This window comes from Cebus imitator, unplaced genomic scaffold (genome assembly GCF_001604975.1).
Source record: "Cebus imitator isolate Cc_AM_T3 unplaced genomic scaffold, Cebus_imitator-1.0 Scaffold260, whole genome shotgun sequence".
Classification (NCBI taxonomy): Eukaryota; Metazoa; Chordata; class Mammalia; order Primates; family Cebidae; genus Cebus; species Cebus imitator.
Genome location: NW_016107575.1, coordinates 1595691 through 1606829, shown reverse-complemented (window position 1 = coordinate 1606829; position 11139 = coordinate 1595691). Strand labels below are relative to the sequence as shown.

The following is an 11139-nucleotide window of genomic DNA, read 5'->3' as shown; positions in this document are numbered from 1 at the left end:
CCCAGCACTTTGGGAGGCCGAGGCGGGTGGATCACGAGGTCAAGAGATCGAGACCATCCTGGTCAACATGGTGAAACCCCGTCTCTACTAAAAATACAAAACATTAGCTGGGCATGGTGGCACGTGCCTGTAATCCCAGCTACTCAGGAGGCTGAGTCAGGAGAATTGCCTGAACCCAGGAGGCGGAGGGTTGCGGTGAGCCGAGATCACGCCATTGCACTCCAGCCTGGGTAACAAGAGTGAGACTCCGTCTCAAAAATAAATAAATAAATAAATAAAAATAAATAGGTAAATAAATAAAGATCACTGATTGAGAAAATACTAAATGACAAGCTGCAGTGAATTCAGAAACACTGAATGAAATTTGGTTTTGAAATTGGGTTTTATTAATTATAACAGCATTTACATATACTTGAAAAATGTTACACATTTGTTCGGTGTGTATTTAGAGTGGTAAAGAGAGCATTCTCCAGAAAGTAGGATGTGCTCGTTGGACTCAGACTTGACAAAAACTCCTGTACACCCCAGGGTCTCTGAGCTCATGGATGGTTGGAAATCACTTCTGTGATAGATATAGGATACATGTGCAAGGTATTATTATTATTATTATTGTAATTGCATAGGACCACATATTATAGTGTATCTCTTAAATACCATTATGCCCACAGCAGGTGAAGGTATAAAACTGTTTTCCTTGGTCAGGTGGCTCACGCCGAAGCCCCAACACTTTGGAAGGCTGAAGTGGATAGATTGCTTGAGGCCAGGAATTCAACACCAGCCTGGACAACATGCCAAAACCCTGACTCTACAAAAAAAATACAAAAAATTAGCTGGATGTGGTGTGTGTGCGCCTGTGTTCCCAAAGGATTGCTTGAGCCTGAGAGGTCAAGGCTGCAGTGAGCTGAGGTTGTGCCACTGTGCTCCAGTCTGGTTGACAGAGTGAAACCCTGTCCTAAAAAATAAATAAATAAGGCTGGGCGTGGTGGCTCATGCCTGTGATCCTAGCACTTTGGGAGGCCAAGGTGGGCGGATCATCTGAGGTCAGGAGTTCGAGACCAGCCTGACCAACATGGTGAAACCCCATCTCTACTAAAAATACAAAAATTACCTGGGCATGTGGTGGACACCTGTAAGGAACGGCACATCTGCTGTGGGCTCTTGGCCAGCAAGAGGGTCCCAACCTGGATAGGGGAGTGCGTGGAAGAAAAGATTAAAGAACAGACGGGGTCTGGAGGGTTGAGAAGTCAGTGCTTCACCAACAACTTTATTGTGCTCAGGGTCTGGTTATATACATTTCAATCAGGCTGACTTGCCTCAGCTAAAAGGATGTTTCCATGAGATAATGGGGAACAGAAAGTTTCAAAGTAAAATGACAAGCTACCTTACATCGGATAGGAACAATGGAAAAAACCAGGTGGTAGTCATTATCTGGGTAGGGGGACATATGTTTATCTAGGTTAGAGAGTCACAAGCAAGGTCATAAACGTGTTTATGTAAAAACTAAAGAATGAACTAAAAATGGACACAATGTATCTCACGGCCATGAGGCCACCTGGTAATCATAAATCGTTTATTAAAAGTTTTTCTTTAATGTAACCTTTCTTTCAGCTCTTAGTTTCCCATAGCTTGACTTCCTCCAACAGGAGGCCTGTGTCTGAGCTCAAGCTCATCATAAGGTGAGACCTAGTTTACAAGGGGCCTCACGTGGGAGCGTTCCCCACAGGCACCTATAATCCCTGCTACTCGGGAGGCTGAGGCAGGAGAATCTCTTGAACCCGGGAGATGGAGATTACAGTGAGCTGAGATTGTGCTATTGCATTCCAGCCTGGACGACAGAGCCAGTCTCCATCTCCAGGAAAAAAAAAAAGGTCACTTTTCCAATGTACTTATTAAGGCTTTTCTCCCCAATCATTGTAGCTTAGGAAAAGATGGTCTATTTAGAAACTAAATCCAAATGTTTGGATTTATTTTGGTAGCTATTTAAAGCTATTACTATAACTATACAGCCCTAGATTATGTAACTCTATTGCCAATGTGCTGTAATCTCAATCTATTGGAGCATTTAATTTTAGAATTACGATTTTACATGATACAGTTTTGCATTTCATATTCCATGCCCTTTCCTGGAGTACACACCACAGTGTTTTGAGGTGTGAAGGTGTCCAGTTTAAAGAGCCACAATTCATAGAGAATGATTAAAGCTTTGAGTTTTTCCACTTGGGTTTCATGTTTAATTTTTAAGATAGAAGTAAATTTAGTCATAACACTAGTAGCTCTTATTTTTGTAACTTCCTGGAATTACAGACGGGAAGTTTATTTACATTTTATGAGTGGAATTTTTTAGTCTTACTCTGCACATAATTTTGTTGACATTTTCCAAGAAGAATGACTTTAAAATGAAATTAGTTAAATTCTACTGATTTGGAATTGATCCTTGGCAGATCAGTTGCTAAAATCATTATCTGAATACATCAAATACATTGTTACTTTTGTTACTTTTAGCCTTACAACTCTCAAGTGAGATAAGCCATTTTATGGATGACCTCTTGTGAGTTATAGAGCATGACTGGTCTAAGGGCTAACAGCTAGGAAGGAAAACAACTGTAATGTGTACATAATTGTAACCACCTCAACTTTGTTTCTTTTATCTACAAGTTGCTTTCTGCTGGGTCTCTTAGGCTTTAAGGTTTGGGTGCATCTATTGAGCTGTGGCTAGTGAAAGTAAGTAGTGTAACAGTTCCAGTGATCATAGATCTGAGAGCCAAGCCCTTTGGCTCTCTCTTTAGTATTGGGAGCTCTTGAAAGTGTTCCCTACCTTGACTACTGCTGTATATTTATCCTACAAACCATTTTGTGGATTTTTTTTTCCCTGTATATGCGGATAAATTACGTTACATTTTTTGGTGCTGGGGGGCAGGCAGGATCTTACTCTGTGGTACAGACTGGAGTGCAGTGATGTGATCATAGCCCACTGCCCCTTTGAACCCCTGGGCTCAAGGGAATCCTCCTGCCTTAGCCTCCTGAGTATCTGGGACCACAGATGTGAACTGCCATGCTTGGCTATTTTTTATTTTTGTTTTTTGTAGAGGTGGGATCTCACTCCACAGCATGGACTGTTCTCAAACTCTTGGGCTTAAGTGATCCTCCTGCCTTGGCCTCCCAAAATATGGGGATTACAGACACGAGCCACCATACCCGGCCTAACTTATAGTACTTTTCTAATGCTGTGGGTGTTTCCCTTCCATTATAAAAATTATGTAAATGTTTGTTATAGGCTTTTAAAGAAAGTATTTAGAAGAAAATCAAAATTATCCATCATTTCACTACCCAGAGAGAACTGATAGATTCCCTATTTATTTGTATGTATTATATAAACACAGTTGAGTTGATTAGATTTATAACCAGCTCCCACTTCTTTGCACTTGACATTTTCTCATGTCATTACAAAGTCTTTCACTTCATGGCAAATGATTATAAATGATTTAGCCATTTGGACATACTGTAATTTATTTAATTCCTCTATTATTGTATATTTAGATTGGTTCTGGAGACTCCTAACTGGAGTCATTAAGTTTAGCTGCTTACTTTATGCCTAATTATTCTTGGATATCAGAGCATGGGTGCACCTTTTAGAGAGTACAGTCAAATGAAAAGGCACTGGGGCTGGGCACGGTGGCTTATGCCTGTAATCCCAGCACTTTTGGAGGCCAAGGTGGGCAGATATCTTTGAGCTCAGGAGTTTGAGACCAGCCTGGGCAACATGACGAAACCATGTTTCTACAAAAATACAAAAATTAGTCAGGCATGGTGGCTCATGCTTGTAGTCTCAGCTACTTGGGAGGCAGAGGCTGGAGAATCGCTTGAGCCCAGGAAGCGGAGGTTGCAGTGAGTCAAGATCATGCCTCTGCACTCTAGCCTGGGCGACAGAGTGAGACCCTGTCTCAGTAAGAAAAATTTTAAAAAGCTACTGGAAGTAGTGGAAGGAGATGCCAAGGAGTGGCCTAACCTCTTTCTCTGTTCCTTTGACTGACACAAACTTTTTCATTTTGGGAGGATACTCAGGGGCAGATAGGGGTTAGGCAGCTTGCCCAGAGTCTTGGAGTGGGACCTCACCTCAAGGCAATAGAAGATCATTTAGAACATTGTATTTAATCATTTTGTTTTGTTTTGTTTAGAGTCAGGGGTCTCACCTTGTTGCCCAGGGCATGATCATAGCTCACTGTAACCTCGAACTCCTGGACTCAAGGGATCCTCCTGCCTCAGCGTCTCCAGTAGTTAGAGGACTACAGGCGTGAACCATTGTGCCCAGCTCCTTCTTTCTTTTAATATTAAAAATATCCTTGAGCTCACATGAACTATAAGGAAATTAAATTAAAAAAAGAAAAAAAAATCCTCTAGCACTTTTGCTTATAGGTCTAAATATGTCTCGCATTTTTTTAAGGAATAGATCCCTGGAAATTCATTTTTTTAAGTGAAAGCAAGTTTATTCAAAAGTAAAGGAATAAAAGGGTGGCTACTCCATAGATACAGCAGCCCAGAAATTGAATTTCTGTGTCAAATGCTCTTGATGAACATGGCTAGATTGTCTTCCTATAATATTATACTAATTTTTACTTCTTTCAGTAGCATATGGGAGTTCAGGAACCATTATACTCTAAGCTACACTGAGCACAATCTTTTTTAACTATGCAAACGTTTTCTTGCCTTAATTACATTTCTTTTCTTTTTTTTTTTTTTTTGTGACGGAGTCTCACTCTGTTGCCAGACTCGAGTACAGAGGCGTCATCTTGGCTCACTGCAACATCTGTCTCCTGGGTTCAAGCAATTGTCGTGCCTCAGCCTTCTGAGTAGCTGGGATTACAGGCACGCGCCACCATACCCAGCTAGTTTTTGTATTTTTGCTAGAGATGGGGTTTTACCATGTTGGTCAGGATGGTCTCGATCTCTTGACCTCGTGATCTGCCCATTTAGGCCTTCCAAAGTGCTGGGGTTATAGGTGTGAGCCACTGTGCCCAACCATTTGTTTTACTTTATTTGAGATGGAGTATTGCCCTGTTATCCAGGTTGGAGTGCAGTGGTGTGATCTCGGCTCAGCTGCAACCTCTGCCTCCTGGATTCAAGCGATTCTCCTGTCTTAGCCTCCTTAGTTGCTGGGATTACAGGCATCTACCACCATGCCAGCTAATTTTAAAAATATTTTTGATATAGGCGAGGTTTCACCATGTTAGCCAGGCTGGTCTTGAACACCTGACCTCATGCCATCCGCCCTCCTTGGCCTCCCAAACGGCTGGGATTACAGGCGTGAGACACTGCGCCTGACCAATTACATTTCTAATATTACTAGTAGGATTGAACTTTTATTTCTTAAGTTGAATAGCCATTTCATTTCTTCTGAGTTGTCTGTTTATTTTATTTCCTTTGCTCATTTTTTCTATAAGAGTGAGTGATTTTCAGCTGGACATGGTGTCTCACATCTGTAAGCCCAGCTCTTTGGGAGGCTGAGGTGGGCGCATCACCTGAGGTGAGGAGTTCAAGACCAGCCTGACAATACGGTGAAATCCTGTCTTTAAAAAAAAAAGAATGAGTGATTTTCTTATCAGTTTTTGTAAGTTCTTTCTATTAAGATATAATCTGTTCTCCAAGATTTTTTTTTTAAAGGACTACCTAATCACTTTAACATAATTACCAATCCAATTTTCTGGTGTCAACTAGGTCATGAGATTTTTCTCACAAGGGCTGATTATATGGTGACTATAAATAATTCAGCTTTCGGATAATCTGCCTATGCCTAATAATGTCCATAACGTGTTTCGTCTTTCCAGAAAGAAGAAATGATGTAAATCACTCACTCTCCAAACTTTAAGGTCAAAGGTGAGAAGGGAGGTCAGGAAGAACATGGCCTGGCCAAATGCTTTTCAGCGAGGATCTCTGCTGTCCCGTTTCAGCCATCATCACGTCGTAGTGTTCCTGCTCACCTTCTTCAGGTAAGCACATTGCTAAAGCTAAAGCTGCTCTCCTGCTTGTGTTTTTTTCTTTTTCTTTTGAGGGAGATACTGCATGGCAAGTGTCAAATGCATTGACGGGCATACAGTTGTGGTGAAATAGATTAGTTATTCCTTCTATTTTAGTCTTGATAGCTCTAACATAGTAGTTCTTGAGGGCTATTTTGCCCTCCCGAGGACATTTGGCAGTGTCTGAGACAGTTTTGGTTGTCACAGCGGGGGAGGGGAGACCAGGGATGCTACTAAGCATCCTCCCATGTACAGGACAGATCTCTACAACAAAGAGCGTTTTGGCTCCAAATATCAATAGTGTGGAGGGAGAAGCCCTGTTCTGTTTTTTTTTTTTTTTCTTTTTATTACTTTTGTACTTTTAAAAAAAAACCAAAAAACAACATGTCTCACTTCTTTTTGTCACCCTGTTTGGAGAGAAGCCCCGTGCCTCCTTGAGCAGTAAAGATGATAGAGGCGGGCCGGGCGCGGTGGCTCACGCCTGTAATCCCCACACTTTGGGAGGCCGAGGCGGGTGGATCACGAGGTCAAGAGATCGAGACCATCCTGGTCAACATGGTGAAACCCGTTTCTACTAAAAATACAAAAATTAGCTGGGCATGGTGGTACACATCTGTAGTCCCAGCTACTCGGGAGGCTGAGGCAGGAGAATGGCTTGAATCTGGGAGGCGGAGGTTGCGGTGAGCCGAGATCGCGCCATTGCACTCCAGCGGCAATTGTAAGGAACCTGTCTTAGTAGCGCTTTCGTGGCTCGTCAGTATGACTGACTGAAGAGATTATCCACGCTTGCGATTTGGTGGCCCCAAGCGGTTCTCTTGGTAACATAGCATACATCAGGCCATTGGGTGTTGAGGCATGCTGCAAGTGACCCTGTTACTCAACTTTTTGGATATTTCTGCTGAGAAGATTTTGTTTGTTATTAATCTTTATGAAAGGCACCATAAATAAATATTTATTTATTTATTTGAGATGGGATCTCACCCTGTCACCCAGGTTGGAGTGCAGTGGTGTGCTCATGGTTCACTGCAGCCTCAAACTCCCAGGATCAAATGATCTACCTGCCACAGCCTGTTGAGTAGCTGGGACCAGAAGCATGAGCCATCATGCCTGGCTTTTTTTTTTTTTTTTTTTATTTGTGGAGATGAGGTCTTCTTATGTTGCCCAGTCTGGTCTTGAACTCCTGGGCTCAAGCAGTCCTCCTGCCTCAGCCTCCCAAAGTGCTGGGGCTACAGGTGTGAGCTACCATGCTTGGCTCATCCTTTTTTTTTTTAAAGAGAAGAATTATTGGCCAGGCACGGTGGCTCATGTCATCCCAGCACTTTGGGAGGCTGAGGCAGGGGCGTCACCTGAGGGTAGGAGTTTGAGAACATCCTGGCCAACTTGGTGAAACCCCGTCTCTACTGAAAATGCAAAAATGAGCCAGGTGTGGTGGCAGATGCCTGTAATCCCAGCTACTTGGGAGGCCGAGGCAGGAGAATGGGCTTGAACCCAGGAGGTGGAAGTTGCAGTGAGCTGAGATCTTGCCACTGCACTCCAGCCTGGGTGACAGAGCAAGACGAGCAAGACTCTGTCTCAAAAAAAAAAAAAAGAAGAAGAATTCTAAAATTGAATAAACACCCGGTTTGGTGGCTCATGCCTACAATCCCAGCTATTTGGGAGGCCAAGGAGCATCTCTGGAGCCCAGGAGTTTGAGACCATCCTGGGCAACATAGCAAGATTCTGTCTCTATAAAACATGCAGAAATTACCTGAGTAGCTAAGATTACAGGCACACTGGGTATGATAGAGTGCACCTGTAATCCCAGCTACCCAGGCTGGGGTGGGAGGCTTGCTTGAGCCCAGGAGGTCTAGGCTCGTGAGCTGTGATTATAACTGCACTTCACCTTGAGTGACAGAGCGAGATCCTGTCTCAAAAAATAAAAATAAATAAAATTGAGAGAGTCTCTGTGAAGCTATTTTGGTTTAGGGGGCTGCCCCCAAAATAAATAAAATAAAATAGAATAAAAGAAATGGACTTATGCATGTGATTTTATTGAATGCTGTTTCTTTTTGCTATTCATTCCTCTATATTCTATTTTGTAGTTATTCGTTGCTCCATGCTTCACGAAAAACATTTAGCAATGTCAAAGTCAGTATCTCCGAGCAGTGGACCCCAAGTGCTTTTAACACGTCAGTTGAGCTGCCTGTGGAGGTAAGAAGAACAGAGTGCTGGGATGGATTGAAGAAGACCGTGCCCACCCTGGATTCTTCTTAAGTTCTTTTTTGCATCTTTTACTTCCCTAGGACTCTGAAATAGCCCACTGTTTCCTATCACATAAGAGCCAGACTATTTTACTAATTTCAAAGCCTGGTCCAACTCAGGTCCATTTTACTTCTGCAGCCGACTTGCTTCTAACTGTTTTAAAATCACACCTTCTGATGAGGCTATTTTTTCATTAGCTTTCATTAATGCTGTGTTCGTTTCTGTCTTTGAGATTTTGCACATTATCCGTCTTTTTGTTTTTGAGACGGAGTTTCGCTCTTGTTGCCCAGGCTGGAGTGCAATGGTGCAATCTTGGCTCACTGCAACCTCCGCCTCTTGGGTTCAAGTGGTTCTCCTGCCTCAGCCTCCCGTGTAGCTGGGACTACAGGTGTGCGCCACCACGCCCAGCTAATTTTTGTAATTTTTAGTAGAGACAGGGTTTCACCATGTTGGTCAGGATGGTCTTGATCTCTTGGCTTAGTGATCCACTGGCTTTGGCCTCTCAAAGTGCGGAATTACAGGCTTGAGCCACTGTGCTGGGACCAGAATCACAAATCTTAAAGATGGAAGTGGCCTTAGAGCAGTTATGCACCCTAACCTCCCAGGATGGAACTTTCCTTTATCATTCTTGGAAGATAACCATCCAGCTTCTGCTTCAGTAGTTCTAGGCAGAAGAAACTCGCTGTTGTGTGAGGTGGATGCTTAAATTTTTATTCAACTCTGAAGAAAATTCCCCCCTGTCTCCAAAAGTTTCTGTTGAGGCAAAACATTCCTGGCTCCTTCAGCTGTAGTTTAGTTACACCGCACACCAAATGAGGAATTTCAGGTGCATCCTTAACAATATACAGAAAAATAGGATTTGATTTAGGCACTAGATTTCCAGTTTTACTGCCTAAGGCTGCCTTTATTTTTAAGGTAACTGGATTGGGGTTTCCCAAGACCATCCCCAGTTTGGTGATTAGGAGGGCTCAACATAGAGTACGTGTGGCTATGATTTATTCCAGTGAGAGGATGCAAGGTAAACTCGGCAAAGGGAAGAGGCTGGCATGGTGTGAAGTCTGGAGGAGGCCAGGCCAAGCTTCCTAGAGGCCTCTCTCGTTAATTTTTAATTAAAAATTTTTTTCTTTTTTTTTTTTAAATTATTTTTTAAGAGATGGAGCTGTTGCCGTGTTGCCCAGGCCGTACCTGAACTCCTGGGCTCAAATGATCCTCTTGCCTCAGCCTCCTGAGTAGCTGGGACTACAGGTGTGTGCCACCGTGTCCAGCTAAAAAATATTTTGCTTATATATTTTTTAAAACATTTCCAGCCGGGCGCGGTGGCTCACGCCTGTAATCCCAGCACTTTGGGAGGCCAGGGCGGGTGGATCACGAGGTCAAGAGATCGAGACCATCCTGGTCAACATGGTGAAACCCCGTCTCTACTAAAAATACAAAAAATTAGCTGGGCATGGTGGCGCGTGCCTGTAATCCCAGCTACTCAGGAGGCTGAGGCAGGAGAATTGCCTGAACCCAGGAGGCGGAGGTTGCGGTGAGCCGAGATCACGCCATTGCACTCCAGCCTGGGTAACAAGAGCGAAACTCCGTCTCAAAAAAAAAAAAAAAAAAAAAACATTTCCAGCCAGGTGTGGTGGTTCACACCTGTAATCTTAGTGCTTTGGGAGACCAAGGAGGGAGGACTGCTTGAGCCCAGGAGTTTGAGACCAGCGTAGGCAACATGGCAAGACCCTGTCTACAAAAAATTTTTAAAAAGTTGGGAAATTAAAAAGAAAAAATTTCTTTCTTTCTTTTTTTTTGATATGGAGTCTCTATTGCCTAGGCTGGAATGCAGTGGTACGATCTTGGCTCACTGTAACCTCTGCCTCCCAAGTTCAAGCGATTCTCCTGCCTCAGCCTCCTGAGTAGCTGGGACTACAGGTAGGCGCCACCATACCCGGCTAATTTTTGTATTTTTAGTAGAGATGGGATTTTACTATATTAGTCAGGTTGGTCTTGAACTCCTGACCTTGTGATCCACCCACCTCGGCCTCCCAAAGTGCTGAGGTTATAGGCATGAGCCACCATGTGTGGCCAGAGAAACACTCCTTAAGTGCTTTAAATAGAATGCTAAAAAGTACTTTTAAAAAAATATATATATATTTTTTTGTTTTTATAATTGAAAATTCTTGGCTCAAGAGGTGGACAAAAAGTTTTTTATAGCTTTTATTTTTATACATAGCTTGGTTGGGTGTTTTACAAAAAGAATTCAGCAGACACAGTCTCTGTTACCTTTAGAACTTATAATGGAACCACTGACATGGACAAACACTGGAAACAGTAAGGAAACATCAGAACATAAAATCACGTTCTGCACATGTATCTCAGAACTTAAAGTATAATAATAATAAAAAGAAAGATGAGTTGTAAAGGTTTGCCTGCCCAGAAGCTATTTTGTTTCATATTTACATTTTTAGTTCTTTCTCCATCAAGAAAATGATAAGTAAAATGAATGGGGGGAGAAAATCAAAATCTATGTCTATATTAGATAATAATCATTAGATCTAATATTTGAGAACGACTCAGCTAAAAACTGTAATAAAAATTTGTAGTTCTTTTATGAGAATAGTGCTAGAGAATCTAAAATTATCTCCAGGAGAAAGAAGCAGGATTTAAAGTGTCTTGGGTCAGGTGCAAGGCCTCAGGCCTGTAATCCCACCATTTTGAGAGGCCTAGGAAGGAGGATTGCTTGACCCTAGGAGTTTGAGACCAGTCTGGGCAACATAGAGAAACCACTGTCACAACAAAAATGAAAAAATAAAAAAACCACTTTGGGAGGCCTAGGTGGGCAGATCACTTGAGGTCAGGAGTTCAAGACCAACCTGGCCAACATAGCGACACTCTGTCTCTCCTA

At 42.7% G+C, this 11139-nt stretch overlaps 1 protein-coding gene across 1 annotated transcript in view; it reads left to right on the top strand.

The window, feature by feature from the left end:
• Positions 1 to 11139, top strand: part of SLC37A3 (solute carrier family 37 member 3) — a 58016-nt gene that overhangs the window by 11913 nt on the left and 34964 nt on the right. The window contains 2 exon segments of the mRNA XM_037728271.1: positions 5823 to 5984; positions 8093 to 8201. Coding sequence (XP_037584199.1) covers positions 5896 to 5984; positions 8093 to 8201 — 198 coding nt within the window. The 5' untranslated portion in view covers positions 5823 to 5895.